Source organism: Mycetomoellerius zeteki, unplaced genomic scaffold, assembly GCF_001594055.1.
Source record: "Mycetomoellerius zeteki isolate Tzet28-1 unplaced genomic scaffold, Tzet1.0 scaffold498, whole genome shotgun sequence".
Lineage (NCBI taxonomy): Eukaryota > Metazoa > Arthropoda > Insecta > Hymenoptera > Formicidae > Mycetomoellerius > Mycetomoellerius zeteki.
This window is the reverse complement of record NW_017257498.1, coordinates 37978-58650: the sequence shown is the minus strand read 5'-3', so window position 1 is coordinate 58650 and position 20673 is coordinate 37978. Positions and strand designations below refer to the sequence as shown.

Genomic DNA, 20673 nt, shown 5'->3' with positions numbered 1-20673 from the left:
GACTTATGTCTTATGCCTTAGTCCGAACCTACAATAAGTGTTTTAAGCCTTAAGTCATAAGAAATTGATCAATTACAGTCGAATATGAGGAGAATATTTGACTGTAATTATTTCATTTTTTATGGGACTTAAGGCTTATTATTATATATTATTAAAAAGTAAAAACCTAAAAAGTTATATGTTATATCATATGATTAAAAAAATAAAAAATTTAATTTACTTGATAATCTATATTGTAGTTGTTATTTAATCTCATTTTAAGAAAAATTAGGACATTTTGACCTCAAAAATAATTTTTTTCGAAATTAACTTTTTTTTTAACTTTAATTCAATATTAACTTAACACTTTCGTTAAGTTAATTTTTTATTCCTTCAACTTTTAACTTAACTTTATTAATTTTGTAAAGCCATTAACTTTAACTTTATTCAGTTAAAAGAAACAGTAACTTAGCCAACCCTGGGTGTTCTAGATAAAAATGTTTAATTGTCATTTAGACGTCTTACGTATTTAAATCAAAAGCATGTATAGATCGCTGTCATGTAATGGTTTTCCTATAAAACGTAGGGTGTTCCCAAACTTATGGAGGGTACTGTATATGTATATAATAATATATTTATATATTTTACATTGTTCAATAATGAAAAATAGACATGTATGAAATTAACATAAACAATATGTAAATATTCTATGTAAACATAATCTTAAAATATATACGGCACAACCTTGTTTTTTTATATCATTATTTTAGTTATTTATTTCTATTTACAAAGCGTATGCTTCTTGGTAGTTTTACTGTTTTGCTCCCAATAAAGCGATAATAGTAGATAAAATAGGTACACCGTTATCATATATAGATAAAGTCATAGATTATCAATCGCAACATTACCAATGGAAACATAATTATATTGATAAATTCATTTGCACAGTCGTTTACCGATACAAGGGAAAGATGTCCTCAGTTCTCCACAAGTCTATCAGTAAGAGCGAACATCGATCCATTTGTTTACCGAGGTCGTCTGCTAGCTCGACATTCCCTGACGTGTTTCGCAAACGTTTGCGAATTATGCTGTGAGAAACGCCCGCGTTTATGTGACTGCTACAGGTGAAAACGGATCCGCGATGCCGGGGACCGAAGTTAGTATTATATTCTATATAATCTGTACAATATATGTATGTGCCAAGCAGAAGACGAACTCTGACAATTTGACGTTTCTAACGTCAAGCTCGGCTGACAGTAACCGGGACAAGGACAAAAATTTCACGACGTATCTAATATTTTATTTTATTGATTGAATATTATTGATTAGTCAATATTTATTTATGTAATAATTATTTATTTACTATATTAGTTTGCTGTTATTTACACGGCAGTAGTATTAAATTTGTTGAATCCACATTAGTAGAATCTAATGTAATAAATCCAATTTCTCTCTATCTTTTTTTTTTACTTTTACTATATTATAATAAACATTTAATTATCGTATCAGAGATCGTATATCTTTAGAATTAAATAACACCCTTTAAAATGCTTTATCTTTACATTTACATTTATCTATAGGACAGTACAACGGAGCTGGGAGAAATAGAGAATGTCAGGGTAGTGGTGCGAGTTCGACCATTGAGCAGCAAAGAGTTTGATGTCCACTGCAAAAATATAATAGATGTGGATGCCCTGAACGCCGAGATCACTATAGAAAATCCAAATGCAGCTCAAGGAGAGCCACCAAAAGTCTTTTCCTTCGACGCAGTATTCGACACAGACTCCACTCAGGTGGATATTTACAATGAGACCGCCAGGCCTATAGTGGACAAGGTGCTACAGGGCTACAATGGAACGATTTTTGCATACGGCCAAACCGGCACCGGCAAAACTTATACCATGTCCGGTGCTAAAACCTCCCCACAAGCCAGAGGAATTATTCCAAACACGTTTGCTCACATCTTCGGTCATATAGCCAAAGCCGATGAAAATCAGAAGTAAGGCATCATACATACTTATCTTATTGGCAATAAAACACACAATAAAAATTAGGCTTTTACGAAATAATTGTTATAATATTGTTTTTACAATTCTATGAAGAAGATATCTTGATACATCTTCTATTAAAATGATCGAGCATAGCTAAGATACCTTTCTAAGCAAATTGAATTTATTTATTCAGGTATTAATATATACTAATGATTATTGTTAATAGATTCCTCGTACGTGCGACTTATTTAGAGATCTACAACGAGGAAGTTCGTGATCTGCTCGGTAAAGATCAGAATACTCGATTGGAGGTGAAAGAAAGACCGGACATTGGAGTGTTTGTGAAGGATCTGAGCGGATACGTGGTGAACAATGCTGACGATTTGGATCGCATTATGTCTCTCGGCAATAAAAATCGTGAGTAACAACAATATTGCTGTAAACAGATAGCAATAGATAGCAATTGATTGTGCATATGTACTAAAAGTAATCCTGAACTCGTGAATACAGGTGTTGTTGGAGCTACTGCCATGAATGTGTCCAGCTCCCGATCCCACGCAATATTTACAATTACGGTTGAATCTAGTCAGATCGGTGAAGATGGAGAACAGCATGTGAAAATGGGGAAGCTTCATTTGGTGGATTTAGCTGTGTGTATATCAGTGTTATGTGACCTAATATTATTTCTTAAATAGAAAATTTTTCAGATGATTTTTTATCTACATGTATTCTCATTTTCCTTTACTTTTAGGGATCAGAAAGACAGAGTAAGACAAAGGCAACGGGTCAGCGGCTTCGCGAAGCCACTAAGATTAACTTGTCGTTGTCCACATTGGGGAACGTAATATCTGCGCTAGTTGACGGACAAAGCTCTCACGTACCTTACAGAAATTCCAAACTGACTAGATTGCTGCAGGATTCGTTGGGCGGAAATTCGAAAACGTTGATGGTGAGTGATAGACATTTCATGCGTTACTTATTGTAAATAATTACAAATACGTTAATAGTCTTTTGATAAGTAATGTTATAATTATATTATTTTCACAATTAAAAAATATCTAATATCTCTTAATATAATAATCCTTTGGCACCTCTGAATACCTATAATATCATTGATATCGCGATTTCAGTGTGCAAACATTAGTCCAGCAGATATAAACTACGACGAGACTATAAGCACTTTACGTTATGCGAATCGCGCGAAGAACATCAAGAATCGTGCGAGGATCAACGAGGATCCCAAGGATGCTTTGCTTCGTCAGTTTCAAGTAGAAATTGAACAATTGCGCAAACAGTTGGAGGAAAATGGCGCGGAGCTCTCGGAATCTGAGGATGAGTCCGAGGATTCGGAGGAATCGAGAGAAACGAAGCGAGATAAGAAAGCTCGACGTAGAAGGAGTCAAATGATGTCGGTGGAAGAGTTGGAGGATAAAGATACAGACTCGACTGAGAAGATTGATAAGGCCGAGAGAGACGATAAGAGTCCAATGGATAAAGATGTCATTGAATTGAAGAAGACTCAGTAAGTTTTTATCAAAGTGTAAAATTAACTAAATAGAATAATAGGGATATAACAAGTAATTAAATTTGTAATATCAAATAAATAAATAATTTAAGTACGCGGACGCTTTTAAAATTAAGTGTCCTAATTTCAGGAGTGAGAAGGAAGCGCTGCGAGAAAAGATGCAGAATTTACAGAACAAAATATTAGTGGGTGGCGAAAATCTATTAGAGAAGGCGGAAGCTCAGGAGCAATTGTTAGCTGCCGCAGCGGTCGAACTCGAGCAACGGAAGAGCCGCGAAGAGCAATTGAAGAGGGCCATTAAAGCAAAAGAGGCAGAACGCATTGATATCGAAGAGAAGTATTCGTCTCTGCAAGAGGAAGCGGCTGGAAAAACGAAAAAATTGGCGCGCGTATACACTATGTTAATGTCCGTCAAGGCAGAGCTGTCCGATCTGCAGCAAGAGCACCAAAGAGAGATGGAAGGTCTTCTGGAGGGTGTACGAGGAATTGGCAGAGAGCTGCAGCTGCAGAATCTCATTGTGAATCATTATATTCCCGTGCAATATCAGGTTTGTGTGGAAGTATTGCGCAATTTTCTTTAAAAATTTTTTTAAATGATATTAACTAAAAAGAAATAAAAGTATGAAATATTAAAGTTTCCAAATTAATTAAAACAGGAATTGACAAGGATTCTGAAAAGCATTGATCAAAGTTAATGTCATTTTACAAGTACACTAAATGTATTTTTTAAATGTATCTGCACTGTCTTACAGACAATGATCAAGAGATATGTTCACTGGAATGAGGATATAGGCGAATGGCAACTCAAGTGCGTAGCGTATACAGGGAATAATATGCGCAAGGCGCAAACCGCATCGCCGGCAGGGAATAATAAAGACGTAAGATCATTCATTTCGTTGTGTTAATTCTAGAAAGGAAATGTAACGAACTTTTTTGTTAATATCAAAACTGATCGAAACTTCATGACCAAAATTTCGATCTAGATATATAATAATATATAAACATTTTTTTACGTTTGCAGACAATGCCGCCGGACATGTCGAACATATATCTCTCTTACAACATCGGAATAGACAATACGTTTGTGCAACCGAAGAAAGTGCGAAGCCGTTCTGGCGTACCCAGACCAACTACCGCGCATCGACGTACACCGCATTAAACACGAAGATCTTCGGTCGTGGAATCGCGGAGGTTTATCTTTTCTCACATTTTTATAGTTCTATTTTTTGGCGTGAACAAACATGGACTCACGAATCCATGTTTGTTCGTGCAAACGTGCAGTATATTTACAATGTACTCGTATCGACTTGGTGCGATTAGATAATATACTCGTTTGTGTGCGGTTTCGCACGCGCGCGCAAGAGAGAGAGAGAGAGATGTCCCATATTACTTTTAAAAGATATCTCGAAACTCTCTTCTTCTTGTTTTTATACAGATATAATATGTGCGAAAGATGCCTAATTATATCATAAATATGGTTGAGATATAATTTAACACTGGCCACAGACACAGTAGACGAATCTAAAACTATTTAAACGTATTCTTTATTCGAACACTTTAGAGCACGCCACAGAAGGCACAAGTATTTTGTCCAAGAGTATTCAATTTTTTATTTATAAGATATAATATAGCAAAAGTATTCCAACAAAATCACAGATCGTATGTGTTAAAATATTATTAGAAATATACATTTTCGTGTTAATAATATACGAGAGAGATCATTCTAGTAATATAGAAAATAATATGAGTCCATTAGAAAAGTGAAAAGACAATGCTGTACCTGTGGAATGAGAAAGATTTCAGAAACTCGACGTATACAAAAAAAGTCACGATATCATATTTACATAATATTTATAGATTCGGTTAAAAATACGACGTTTCTCTCAAGATAAATTTATTCTACATTTAGAAATTCTATATCTCTTCGGTAACTTTATTCGCTTATACTCGCTACCTATACGATTCCTTCGGACAAACTTGGCACAAGAAATTACATAAAACAAAAAAATAAACTAGAGATAATGCAGTGCAAACATTTATAATTAATATTAAATATCAGTGTCAAATAATTGCGATAGAGCGTTACGAGCGTTAGAATGTTTTATTTGATTAAGTAGCCATTTTTATGTGCTATAATGATATTAGATTCATGACAAAAGATTTTTAGACAACACGAACATCTAAAAATATCGCGAGAACGTCCGAGAAAATCACACGTTCTTTAAATGGATTTTGCGTTGTCTGAATGTTTTATACTCTCTCGTAGATCTTTTAGAATGTCTGACGAGATATGTGCATTTATTATTTACTGTGATACCGAAATGCTTTTTAGCGTATGTTTTCGATTGAGTTTTCGCTAAACACTTTAGCGTTATAGCCGGGCCAGCGCTGAGTATTTATTGTTGTCGCGACGTACGTGTTCTGTTTTTGTATTTTTCATTTAAGAAATAAAAAAGATAAATTTCGATCAGGCGTTATTTCTGATAATCTCTCGAACTACTTTCATTGCATCGAACTTAAAAAAGTTTCCTATTCTATCAATATTCCCTGATCCACTTGGTAATCCAAAATCGATGGAATTTGCGTGCCATGCGAACACTGTATGGATCGTTACTATTAGTTTCTCGTAAGTCGAGATGATGCGCGGCATCCGGCATCAATATTGCAATCGCTGACTGGGATAAATTGCGGAGTACACCTCCGCTCGCCCACGGATCCAGCAATCCGTTGCTGTAAAAAAAATAAAAATAAAAGTTTATTGATGATTTAGCAATGAAAAGTTGTAGAAAATAGATGCAAAATTAAAATAAAATCGAAATAGAAATGTGAAAATATTAATATTAGGAAGGGAATAAAAATATAAAATAGAAACAAAATCTATAATATAGCAGTAAAATAAAATTAAAAACAGAAATATGTATAGAAGATGAGAGAAGCAAGAAAAAAATTTTAATATTTATACTTATTGTTTCATGTACCTGAAAATGATGTTACTTGCACTGTTAAAATTCTTACAGCTGTACTGCTCACAAACTAAATAAGGTTGCGGTGATACGGAATATCTCTTGAAACAGGTATTGTTGTAATCTGCGATGCTCCACTTCACCGGCTCGAACATATCATTGATGCCGTCGGTACATATTGGCATCACCATTTCTGTGCATGCTTGATAATCCCATCCCTGATCGTCCAAGCCTGGTTCTGCATTTTTCATGGAGATACAATTTGTTTTTCCAGTATAGTTTGTATAAACGCTGATAGCTCGATGAAGTGCCAATAACAACGGTTTTTCCGTTAATGACACGTTTGTTAAATGTTGACAGAAAACCTGAGCAATAACGTTCAAATCATTAGCTTTGAAATCTTCAAATTGATTGTAATTGAAATCTATAATTATTCTGATTACTCTGATATATACATAGAGCATGGAATATAATAATTTTGTCCAACTTTCAATAAGGAAAAAATATTATATTCGCTCTCGAAAATCCATGGAAGAAATTATGATTGCAAAGTTAGAGATATGCGCTTACATTAATCGGATTTCCAGGTAGTGGTGCTAAGAAGTTAGTCTCGTACGGATAGTTGACCATGGCCAGGTCTATGTAGACTTCCTGCAAGAAATTTTTCAGCGTTTTAACATCCTCACTTTTTGCCCTCGTCTGAAACAACAAGGATCAGAGAATTAGCAAAGATTAAGGGATCAACGAATTAACGCGAAGCGTTGGAAAACTATCTCGTTACCGTTTAAAGTCACATTTGTTATTGTGCTCCACGCCTTCTGGATGAGCTTCGGACACGTTGGATTCGCAGCTTTATAGTCCGAGGTTGTTATCCGAGAAAACGCCTCGCAATCCACGACATCAGTAAACTGTAGAAGTGGCGCGGAGGACGCAATCGCGCTGCAACGCATCGATAATATCATACGTAATATTATATGTTTGGAGTGAGCTGCCGTTTAAATGAATTCGCTATTGCTAATAAATAATATTATTTTGTTACATATATATATATATCTTGTTTCAGACATTGTATATTGTCATATCTATATATACGATAGTGTTTTGAATATCAATGGTAGTGCTCTATCTTATTTTAAATCTCTCTTTTTCGCATTTTTACTTGTGGATTTAAATTGCGATGTTTAACTCTAAGAAGGGAAGCGTAATTGAACTATAAAATATTCTATATATATATAATATATATATATATATGTACAGTGAGTGCAAAAAGTATTCGTACAAGAAAATTTTTTATGAAAAAGTCTTATTTGTAGAAAATAAACATTAATTAGCAATTTTATACAATGAATACATTCTGTTCTAACATAAACAAACGAGCTTCGTATATATTCCTGATTTTAAAAGCTAAATTCCTCGATTGTACGAATACTTTTTGAACATCTAAACAATAGAATTTTTAATTTTCGCTTATTTTTCAGATGATATATTTTCTATAATTAATACACACACATCTTTTTAATATATATAATTTTAAGAAACATACAGTCTATTTTATTTTTTATGAATAATTGTTAATTACCCAACAAGAAATGTGATCGTCAATTAAACGTCGAATCGACGTAAAATTGGTGTTGAAATCATCGTATCGATATCGATTCGATATTAATTCGATAACTCATTTCTCGCTGGATAATATTTACTTTTTAAAAATAAAGTTTTTTTAACAAATATTTTTTCTGTACGAATACTTCTTGCACTCACTGTATATATAATATAGTACTATAATTTACAATTGATTATAGCTGAACAAATCACAATGTTTACATCTTATTGATCAATTATCGCTGCATCTAACGTTAAATATAGAATATGTATATACTGCACTCTTCACGACAAAAAAGTTATATACAAATCTAGACGCTAGGATCATTTTCTCGATAATGTTGATAGCTTTAACGCGCAGAATCTTTTTCGTAGACCTGGCCGGGAGAAATCGAAATAGTTCTGTGACATTTTGTCATATTTATCACCCTTTGCGAGATAACGGCTTTTTTGGCTAGACGTTTGCACAACTTTTTTTTGTCAAAAAGTATATTTAGATATATTTAATATAAAATACTACATTCTAAATATATTTTCTCTACATTCCTGTGTCTGTACATTTGCAGCTATACAAACAAGATAATTATCGCTATCATCCAGTGATAAAACGTATAAAACGTACCCTTGAACAACGTGGGGATACTTCATGCGTATCCAAGCGCTAAGCATACCACCGTAAGAGCCACCGAAAGCTATGACAGGACTACGCTGATATCCTGATTGCGATTTCAGATGCGCGATAAGTTCTACATAATCGGCTAGAGCTTGTTGGGACGTCAGATAGCCACGATGCTGCGGATCCGCGAAGGACTGGTTCCCGTAAGGTAGCGATTCGCCATAGTAACGGTGCTCGGCGAATACTACCAATGCGTCGAATTTTGGTGCAATTTCCCATAGAAAGCCCTACGGAGTATATCTAGCTCGTTTTTAAAGAATTGAAATGAAATAATATATCGACGCCTGAGCCGTAGACGGTGTTATATCGAGAAATACATGAAGATAGGTCTAATGATCGTATTCATAGTCTTGTACTGAAATTGAAGAAGGGTCTATTTAGCGTAATATTTTCTTCTCATAAATTTTGTAGTAGTATGATTGTAGTGGTATTCATAGTCAGACCTTGTACTTAAGGTTTCCTTAAATTTATCTTTATATGCTCAGTAGCCAATGAAATAATTCGTAAAGTATCTAAAAATAAATTTAAGGAAGCTTTAAATATAAGGCCTGACTATGAATACGGGCATATATAAAAAAAATTATGAAGAGAGCGGTTTATTTCGCACGAGGCGTGAAAACTGGTCTACGTCGGAATGCATGCGAAGTACGGTTTAAATTGAGAAAAGCGAGAAGCACGGTTTATGTCGCATGAAATTGAAGAAGGGTCTATTTAGCGTAATATTTTCTTCTCATAAATTTTGTAGTAGTATGATTGTAGTGGTATTCATAGTCAGACCTTGTACTTAAGGTTTCCTTAAATTTATCTTTATATGCTCAGTAGCCAATGAAATAATTCGTAAAGTATCTAAAAATAAATTTAAGGAAGCTTTAAATATAAGGCCTGACTATGAATACGGGCATATATAAAAAAAATTATGAAGAGAGCGGTTTATTTCACACGAGGCGTGAAAACTGGTCTACGTCGGAATGCATGCGAAGTACGGTTTAAATTGAGAAAAGCGAGAAGCACGGTTTATGTCGCATGAAATTGAAGAAGGGTCTATTTAGCGTAATATTTTCTTCTCATAAATTTTGTAGTAATATGATTGTAGTGGTATTCATAGTCAGACCTTGTACTTAAGGTTTCCTTAAATTTATCTTTATATGCTCAGTAGCCAATGAAATAATTCGTAAAGTATCTAAAAATAAATTTAAGGAAGCTTTAAATATAAGGCCTGACTATGAATACGGGCATATATAAAAAAAATTATGAAGAGAGCGGTTTATTTCGCACGAGGCGTGAAAACTGGTCTACGTCGGAATGCATGCGAAGTACGGTTTAAATTGAGAAAAGCGAGAAGCATGGTTTATGTCGCATGAAATTGAAGAAGGGTCTATTTAACGTAATATTTTCTTCTCATAAATTTTGTAGTGGTATGATTGAGAACAAGAATCGTCTTGATTTTCAACCCTATTTCTTGATGATTTATTCATTTATTATTTAATTTTTCGTAATTAAATTTGTGTAAACACAACCGATAAGAACTAGAATTAAATGCCTATAAAGATCGAAGCTGGATCTTTAATGCTTAAATAATTCAATGTGAATTATATATATATATATACATATATAATGTATATATATGATATTATACTATATAATTATGTACCTACATATATGTATATACCAAATTTGTAGTCATTCGAACTATGTAATATTTTCTTCTCATAAATTTTGTAGTGGTATGATTGAGAACAAGAATCGTCTTGATTTTCAACCCTATTTCTTGATGATTTATTCATTTATTATTTAATTTTTCGTAATTAAATTTGTGTAAACACAACCGATAAGAACTAGAATTAAATGCCTATAAATAAAAGTTCAATCTGTTCCAATGATCTTGAGGTAATAAATTTTGCACTTTTTGAATGTGGTAGGGATAGCGATTATCTCCTTTTACAGTTCGCCAAATTGTTTGTGGTGACACTCCCAATACAGCCGACGCATTCCGAACGCTGGTCTCAGGATGATTGTCAAAATGTTGTAAAATACGATTCCCTGCCTGCAAATCTCTTCGTAACGCTGCTTGAAATCGGTTGTTTTCTTGTCGAATTGAAAATGTTCCAGTCTCTCGCAATCTATTAAATGTCAACATAAACACTCTTCGGTTTGGCACTCTTCTGTTTGGAAATCGTCGTGCATATTCTCGCACCGCCTTTAAAGCATTACCGTTGCAGAAACCGTATACAAAAACCATATCAGCATATTCACTATTAGAATACGTACGCGGCATATTGCAAAAGACAAAATTCATCTACTGTTAAAGGCTTTCAAAGAGCGACTGACAAATTCATAACAGAAAGTGGAAAATGTAATCAAATATGTCGGTGCTAGATATGGCAAGAAATGTAAACATTTTTTTTCGATTTCTCTGAAACGGAGCAAAAACGAGCATATGTCTATAGGACTTTTTTTCTTAGTTTTTTACTCCTCTACACGCTCCCGAAGTTTTGCCATTTAATTTGGAAACACCCTGTATATATGCGTGTACATAATATGTGTGTACTACACGTATCAAATGTAATGAATAATAAAGAAGCAATTTTTTATTTGAAAAAAATAATTCAATTCAATAATTCTTGATAATAATAGTACTCTTGTAGGATAACTCCGCTGTCACACATGGATTGGAGATTTTTTTTTTTCGTTAGCCTCCAATTGTATTTTTGTATTGTACAATTCTTTAAAAGATAACTCTTCTCCAAACATTTTTTAGATTGAATAACACACGTGCAAATTTTCTTCATAGTTATACTTGAAGTAAATTTCTCCAGTATTTGACTACACAGATATTTCTTTCAAACTCATTATTTTTCGACTCTCATTAGAGATAAATTACTAAATTCTTTCACGTTAATTTCTCCTATACACGTGAATTTCGGATGCGATAAGAAGGAAACAAAGAACTCCGCCTTGTTATACCATCACAAAATTTGGAAGAAGTGATTCATGTCAATTTCATGTAACATAAATCGTGCTTCATGCTTTTCTCAATATAAACCCTACTTCGCATGCATTCCGAGGTAGACCGATCTTCACGCCTCGTGTGAAATAAACCGCTTTTCATAATTTTTTTTATATAGACCTATCTTCATGTATTTCTCGATAACACCGTCTACGGCTCAGGCGTCGTTATACAAAAAGTTGAAGGCTAGTAATGTTTTAGCAAGCTTTGAGCAATTTAGTAATATGACATAGTCTTTTATATTTCAAACTGCGGCAAATTACCGTTCGATATTCGTATTAGGTGCAATACAAAATAACTGTTTTTGTTTAACACTAAAAATAACCTGATAGAGATCGAATTAAATGTCTATTTTATTGTTCATTACAATCATCAAATATATTTTAGCAATAAACATTCATCTTGGCTCATAACCAATTATTATTTAAATTTGAAAGATATTTTATGAAACACAATCAACTTACAGTTTACTAAAAAAAATGTTTTGTGACAATCTCCTCATCGCTTTAATTTAATGTATTAACTTTATAGTTTTGAGATTTATTTATTAAATAAAAGATTAATTATCTCGATTTGTAATTACGATTTAATCAAGTGAAATTAAATCCATTTGGAATCAATGTATACAGTAAATTCTCCATAAGTTTGGAAATGTCCTACGTTTTACAGGTTTGTAAATAATTATTTAATTGAAAAAAAGACGAAATAAAAGTAGATACATACGTATATTATCTATAATAACATACTATTAAAATATGGAATTATAATTAAAGTGCGATTCATACGAAATCTGATTCTTCGGGGTCATTTTACAATTCTCTTTCACAAATTCGAAAATCCTTTTCCAGGATTAAAGTATACACATTAATACGTGTTTGTAAGGTGAAATTTATGCCGAGAATGACAAAAAATTTCGAAATTGAAATTTTAAGAAAAATTTTTTATTTTCTCATTTTGTCAAGTATTTTGTTAATTGTATTTTAGTATTTTTCAACAATATTAACTATTTCTATGCTTTTTGTTTAATTATTTCATTAATAATTCTATAACAATGATAGTAATTATTTATGTATTAGAGTATAATTGAGAAGCTTTATCACTAGCTCTGTGCTTATTAGAGAAAGATATTGCATTGGAAACGCACAATAAAATATTCACAACAAATGTAAACACTAATTAAGTCATATAAGCTGTAGCTTTAAGTGGACTGGATAACGCAATATTGTATTCTATCAATTATTGCGTCTAAACAGCCAATCGCTCTTACCGTATTCTCTGCGAAAACTTCGATGTTGCCTTCGTTTCCGGTGTAGAAGAATATAGGGGCATTTTGCTGTTTTCGCCAAGTGTCATTTATGAGATATCTCAATTTGAAGGTGTCTTGTACAGCGAAGCTGAAGTGATCCACCTTGAGAACCATATCGTAAAATTATCAACAGTAATTATTAGATAACGAATTTATTTTCGTTAATATTAATTTTTTATAATTATCAGTTTTGCATTTAACAAAAATTAATAACAATCATCTCGTAATTATTAATTAATAGATAATTATAGATAATTATAGATAATTATGAGATAGGCGCCTAATATGAGATAGCAGTGTTTCTGCTAAACTAATAAACGCTATTGATTCCACTATGAATTTATTGCTCTTGGATTGAAAACTATTTAGTAAAAAATTCATTATTAGTTTATGCCTGTAGTTATTGTAAAACAAAATTTTAGAATTTGGATGCTTCAAGTTTTATTGAAATGAGCATTTAAACCTTATTTATTATTTAATAAATAAATATTTGGCAATAAAATCTTCATGTAGTGATAGAGTAAGGTCGTACTAATAGAAAAATACGGGATATGTTGAATTGTTTAATTATAGAAGTTAGATTTGATGATCGTAAAGCTATAAGGCGTGGAAATCGTAATATGAGATACCCAGGGTATTCCTAGTATGAAATATTAGGAATGCTCCTATGTTATAGTGAAAATCGTTGCTAAAGTATAAATGTTATTGTACAATAATAAAAAAAACAACCGGAATGAACGTCGAGTGCCTATATCTGCGATGCTTGATTCCAACTACCTGAAAACAAGTTCTAAGTATAATCTATTGTATGCTCATTTTTCGCGCACGCTGGCTATGTTTGTTCGTATTTTAGAAACATTAAATAAAGTTTTTTAATTGCAATATTGATATACTTTCCGTTTTACTATCGATATCTTTCGGGACATCTCATATTAGGAGCACAATTTTTTCATTTTGCGTTTTGCTCACTTTTTACATTTCTTTAATTTAAAAAAAATGGAATTTGAATTAAATTTTAGGTAACGTCATCTTAAAGTTTATTAAATTCCTTTCAAAATGATCTATCATTTTTTTTATTCTGCTTATAGACTTCTAGCATTTACCCAAAATGAATTCGATATCTCATAATAGGGACCTTTCCTCTACTGTTACGACACCGGATTTGCGCGACTCATTCAGACTAGGTGTATCATGATAATTATACATGATATGATAACTATTTCATTATGTTAATTATATACATATATTATATAACATAATGATATTAATCAATGATATTATAAAGTATCTTATAATATATTTGTTTTTACTCAAAATATTATTATAAGTGATCTGAATGGAAAGTTCAACATGAGTCACCGATGACACACATGGAACATACAATTATTTACATTTTAACAGAAATAAATATATAACTATCTCGCAATTAATAATTAATGTTAAATTGACTAGTTAATTATTATTAATTAATGTACGGTTAATTATTAGTTTTTTTAATTGATAGAAATTAACAATAAATATATCATATGTGCAATTAATATGTGCAACATGTGCGACTTACGCGCACGTCGAACATCTTGATTTCGTATTTATATTTGGCGCTTCGCAGCGACAACGGCGCATCATGATTGAGGGTCCAGTTCGCGGCGAATTCGCTTCGAAGCTGAACCGTTGACCAGCAGAATGCGATCATGGCACAGAGTAGCAGCAACATCCGCAGGCACATGATGCAGCCACGAGGAAACCGGCGTTCTCAATAATGAATACTCGTCTTCTTTCTTCGAGTTGCTGTAGCAGTTAACACACTCGTATCTCGGCAGAACGCTCCTTCCTGCCAGAACGAACCGTCCCGTTTCGATGACGCTGCGCGACTCGGTGTATGCGGGGTGTTACGGAACGAACGAATCAACTCTTTAACGCAGCATCTGTTTTATCGCGCACTGCGCCGTCAAGTTATATACATATACATGCATATACGTACAATACATATGTATCTATATCTTCGTAAAATGGATTTGTAACGTTAAAACAGAAAAGATTATATATACATATTTTTTTACATTTTAATGTTACTATATATATATAAATAAAATCTTTTAAATTTTAACATTACAAATTTGCACATTTGTAAAACAAGAATTGTTGGAATAAAATAATGCAATGACAATACATTTCGACAGCGACATAAATCCTTTATTACAAAAAATAAATTAATTCACTCTACATATACAAAAATACATTAATTAACTAATTAATTTTAATAATACTTCTATGTCCAGTGACGACACTGGTAAACTAATACCTATTTAAACGTATGACATCAATGTCAGAATAATTTTACAAAGATCTTCACGTAAAAAAAGAGATATACATAGGGATTTATTTGATTTATATTATATTCCGCGATTCTTACAAGCCGATACGTAATTGGCCATTCTCTGAGATTGCACACAATTGCGTAATAAAATTATGTAAATTAATTGAGAGATAAAGAGAAAGAAAGAAAGAAATAGAAGGAGAATATTCAATTAGGTGTTTCGTCAAATTTTCAATAAAAAATACGAACAAATGCTTCAGATCTAATTATTTTTTAAATGTACTTTTTAAATCAATTGAGACTAAAGATAAAATAGATCTTTGATACTCAATCCTGCTGTCTAACGTACTAGTACTAGAAAATATTTAATACAATCAGAATTTCGTCTAGACAAGACATGTCATATGTAAAGCAAAGGACTTCGCACAAACCTTATGAAAATTGAATTTCGGTCGAATTGGCTGAAAATTTGATATGATGTAGATCTTGTCCTAATAAAAAGTCTCCACAGGCATGAACTCCTATGATGTCAATCTTATCTTTAGTGAAATCAATATTATCTTTATAAGTTTTTACTTAAAAATATAAATAGAAGATGCAAATAATGACGTAGGAATGCACCGTACTCGTTGAAAATAAGATATTGTATATTTGCCCATTTTGAAAAATGACGCCTCATAGAAGCGAAACGGTTCATTATAGGAGGTCGTGCCTGTGGAGACTTTTTATCGGGACGATAAGACTACAACATCAAATTTTCAGCCAATTCGACCGAAATTCAATTTCCATAAAGTTCATGCGGGATCCTTTCTAAGAATCATACTTTGTATGATACCTATGTTTCCAATATTATTTGTACGCTTCCTTACGCACAAAATATAAACAGTTGCCTAATGCTCAAGAATAAACGTTAACCGAGTAGAGAGATAATTTTCGCGGAAGAAAAAAAAGAGAATGAGAAGAGAGAGACAAAGATTAAATGTTTTTCTTAAAGTCTATGTTTTGATTTTCTCTCTTTATTACGCTTACTTTCGTAAGAGGGAAAAAAAAGAGAGAAAGAATGAGAGATCCAGTCTTGCTTATTATGTCATAATAATGCTCAGCGGAAACACATGACTAAAGCTTTCTCTTTTGTTCGCGAGCTTGTGTACCGTTTTGCCTTAAGTTATAGACAATTTATAAAATTGTGATGTACAATAGAACATCTCTTTCTGTTTCCCTTTATTGCGGATCTGTTTCTGTTCTAAAACAGTCGTTCTTTTGTGCCGCTTTTCCTCCACATATTTGTTGTAATTGCATGATGTGGAATGAGAAAAAGAGAACGAGGCATTTCGATCCTGACGATTACTACAGAATAGAGATTCTACTGTACAATATTAATTATACTACAAAACGATTTTTTCCTACTGACTAATAATATGCATAGCATTACATTATGAATAACCAGATACTTGTACTTCAGATGTATATAGCTTTATAGCTACATTTAACGTCCGCCGTTTCGTCGAGATTCGAGATTGGCAAGCAAATGCGGTATAATAATTTTACCGGTATCATATGATTTACTTACGTGTACGTTGGTCCCTAACATTAAAAAACTCTGCTAATATACTGTTGTACAATAATGTGCTTTAAATTAAAGACAAAGAAGGTATCTAGCCTCTGTAACTACCGCTTTATCTTAGCCGAAGGAAAGCTATATTGCATATATTTAAAGAATACTTAGTACGTACTTCAACATTTATCTTTGTACTTCAGTGTAAGTTGCATTTGTTCCATTTTTTCTGCATGTTGCTGCTCAAGCTTCTTAGCTTTCGTAGTATACTGCTCGTCGTGCGCCAGACAGCTTTGTTGTGCTTCTTCGATGGCTTTTTTATATCCCTCCTCGATACGTTTACATTCACGCAATAGAAACTCCCGATTATTCTCTGCATGGCTCTAAAATTCGAACACGTTATATATTTCTTAGAAAAAAAAATTGATAGATGTTGGTTCTTATATACGCACCTTGTAATTATTCGCAGTTTGTTTCGCCTTTCTATATTTGTTCTTCAAATACTTTTGTTTCTCGATCAATGTCTTGAGCTCAATGTTTAATTTTTCCTCGATGCATTTCAGCTTTTGTATCTCCTCATCTTTCTCCTTCTCCTTAGCTTTACTCTCTTTTAGTTCAGCTATCCATTTTGTCATTATCTCGGCCATGTAATTTCTATCCTCCTCAACTTGGTTCTCTTTCTTCTTTAAAGCAATGTTCAATTTTTCGATACATAGCCTTCGCGCTTGCAACTCTTGGTTGCAGGTCTCTACTTTGCTTCCTATAATTTGACTGATTTGATCGACTTTCATTTTCTCCTCTCTTATCTCCTTTCGCAGAGTTTCCATCTCTTTATCTTTCTCGCTGCACTGTTTTTGCAACTCTAATACAGTAGTTTTGTACTTTCCTTGCAACTCCTCTAGCTCCTTTCTATTCTGTTCTCCGATTCCTCTGAGCTCTTTTGCTACTCTCTGCTCCATTTCTTCCCGTACCTCTTTCGCCATAATCTCCTTCATCTTTTGAAAATCCGTACTATCGCCCGTACTGCGTGGAGACAAATTCAATTCCGCGGACACTTTATTCTGACTTCTGACAAATTGTTCAAATTGTTTGGCTTGATTTCGCAATTTCGCCACTAGCTGATCTCTCTCTTCTTTTATCTTCTCGAAATCTTTTAATAGTCTGCTCAGTTTTTCGTCCTTACTTCGTAGATCATGTTCGAGTTGTTGTATCCTCTGTTCCAATGCCGCCGATTCGTTCATACGTCCTTCTTTCGAATTACTCCTGGATAATTGTGCAACTGAATCTTTGTAATGAGAGAGTTCTTTCTCCAACTCATTCTTCGAGTTTAATGTACTTTCGCCATTTTTCCGCAACCTTCCCTCGAAGTTACTAACTTTTTTTTGTACATTGAAGAGTTCAGTTTCTAGTTCCGAAATCTTCTCTTTACAAGTATTTCTTTCACTGAGCAGACCGTCACATTGATTTTTCAGTGTATCGTTCTCCGCTTGAAACCGAGAAATTTTTAACTTTACATCATCCGAATCTTCCAGTTTCGCGGTGCGTTTCAAATTCAATAATTCCAAATCTAGTTTGGAAATTTTTGCGAGAAGATCCTTTCTCTCACTAGCAATCTTCTCGTATTTCTTCTTCCATGATTCCTGCGTGATTTCCATTTGCGCTATTTTCAATTTGGCGTCATCTAATTCAATTTGATAATCGGATAATTTTTTTTGTTCTTGCACAGCAATTTGGAGCTTCTCTTCCAAGCGTTTGCAATCTTCCTCTAGCTATAATAGAATGGAATTATTCAGAGCGATTCAAAATAATATTATATAAAGAATAGATTTTTAAATATATGAAATATAATTGAATCTCAAATATAACAACTTTTCGTACAATTTCAAAATTTTAAAGTTTGTAAGTTTGACTTATTTTATACCTGATTAATTTTTTCTAGATGTTCAGAACAATGATCCGGCAAAAGAAAACTTATTTCTTGATTTGGATGTGCATTTCGTAGTTCATGTAACGCTTCTTCTTTTGCTTGAAATAGAATATTGATTAAATTAAAAAAAAAATTGAGACATTCATCATACTTTCTGTCCAAAAAGTTTCAAACTTCTTGCTTTATATTGATTCAATACTTACCCCTTTCTATTTCCGAATGTATTTTTTTTACATGATCCTCCTTTTTTCTTCTTTCATACATTAGATCTTTTTCCAATTCGATTATTTTACTTTTGAAGTCCTCGCATTCCTTAGTTAACTTATTACACAATTTAATCTGCGTTTGTAGTTCGTTCTCCAATTTCTCCATATCTTTCTGATGTGATTCAATTGCAGCGTATTTATTTTTCAGCATTTTAATTTCGTTTTTATGTTCATTTATTAAATGTTCTTTCGTCCCGCAAACGTTTATGTACAATTCTTTTACACGATCTAACTCTTTTTGTGTTTGCTCTAATTGTACACTAAACATAGAAATTTCATTTGTATATATATTTGCATCGATTTATTAATAATATTTATTAATATTTTTTTTTTTATTAAGTTATATAAAGAAAATGTAATTAAAAACAAAAACGATACTTACGTCAATTGTACTATTTCTATTTGTGCTTCTTGCTTCACTCTTTCTACAGCTTTAGCATGTATCTCCAGGTACTCTTTGTTGTACTCATCGATGGCTTCTTTTTCTTCTTGCTCCATGGTCTCCTGATGCATTTTTTTGAGTTTCTCCTGATTAACAGCTAAAGCCTCATCTAATTTCTGTTCCAAATTAATCTTTTCATCGCGCAGCAACTCACATTGTTTCTTCACATCATTTAAATGATGTGAGAGTTTTTGTATTTTAGCATTTGCTTTCATGGCTTCGTCCGTTAATAGAGATTTCAATTCTTCTTCTAATTCATTAATTCGCTTGCGCGCATTCATTAATTCGCTTGCCTTCTGCGCTGCTTCCTGGTGATATGTGTCAGCTAATATCAAAGCTTCGTTTAACTCCTTTTCTTTCTGTGATAAAGTATTCTCTAAGCGATTTATCTCTTTTCTTTTTACAGCTTGACCAGCTATACATCTAAACAAAAATAGCATCGCATAAAAAATAAACAGCAAGATTAACATAATATTTAATAAAAAATAAACGTTTAAATGATAAATATATTTATCTACTCACCTACGTAGTTCACCTTTTAATTTGTTTGTGATGTCATCAATGGGTTTCGATTTTGATCTATTATAAAGTTCACCTAATTTCATTTGTCTAATCGAGTCAGATTCATCCTCCAGAGTAGTAGTCAATAATGAATCATATTGCGCAACGTCGTTTTTAGCTAGATCCAATTTGTTCTACAAGTAATTTTAATAAATAAGGAACTTATCGCTAAATCAGTTTCTTATAATTGAGGAGATGGACGGAATAAAGGCACTTCTAAATTCTACTTCGGCCCTTTTTCTAGCAATTAGCTTTTTCATGTAATATTGATCGTAATAGAAAAGTATTGTAACATGTAACTTCTTAAAGACATTACATAAATTCATTCGATACTGTACTCATTTGTGTATAATAAAAAAGTAGCAAGTTATTTTAATTTTTATTCATATCAAGATTTTACAATTAGGCTTTTATTCCACCTATCCCCTTAATTAATATATTCTATTTTTAAAAAGTTATAAAAAATAAATTACCTGCAAGTCTTGTACATTTTTATGCAGATCTTCTTTTTCCTGAGTCAACATTTTCACTTGCGCTTGCAACTGCATCACCTGCT

The 20673-nt window shown here is 32.7% G+C and overlaps 3 protein-coding genes across 3 annotated transcripts in view; 1 reads left to right on the top strand and 2 right to left on the bottom strand.

Moving 5' to 3' along the window:
- Positions 1–1017: 1017 nt before the first annotated feature.
- Positions 1018–5738, top strand: Klp64D (kinesin-like protein 64D). Its single transcript, XM_018455633.1, has 9 exons — positions 1018–1135; positions 1560–1978; positions 2197–2387; positions 2481–2620; positions 2722–2919; positions 3101–3492; positions 3626–4043; positions 4248–4373; positions 4517–5738. The coding sequence occupies exons 1-9, from the start codon at positions 1121–1123 to the stop codon at positions 4652–4654; spliced, it is 2037 nt and encodes a 678-aa protein (XP_018311135.1). The 5' UTR covers positions 1018–1120; the 3' UTR covers positions 4655–5738.
- On the bottom strand, positions 4740–14907 carry LOC108727491 (lysosomal Pro-X carboxypeptidase). Its single transcript, XM_018455634.1, is given in 8 exon segments — positions 4740–6225; positions 6474–6823; positions 7029–7143; positions 7145–7157; positions 7240–7397; positions 8683–8963; positions 13011–13151; positions 14611–14907. Coding segments are annotated over 8 exon segments (1416 nt in total). The 5' UTR covers positions 14776–14907; the 3' UTR covers positions 4740–6032.
- A 1464-nt stretch (positions 14908–16371) lies between these two features.
- The window catches only part of LOC108727486 (myosin-10), a 7280-nt gene continuing 2978 nt past the window's right edge, over positions 16372–20673 (bottom strand). The window contains 7 exon segments of the mRNA XM_018455627.1: positions 16372–17304; positions 17374–18690; positions 18843–18946; positions 19052–19374; positions 19497–19979; positions 20079–20251; positions 20591–20673. The exon segment at positions 20591–20673 is cut by the window's right edge and continues 20 nt beyond it. Of these exon segments, the coding sequence (XP_018311129.1) occupies positions 17101–17304; positions 17374–18690; positions 18843–18946; positions 19052–19374; positions 19497–19979; positions 20079–20251; positions 20591–20673 (2687 nt within the window). The 3' untranslated portion in view covers positions 16372–17100.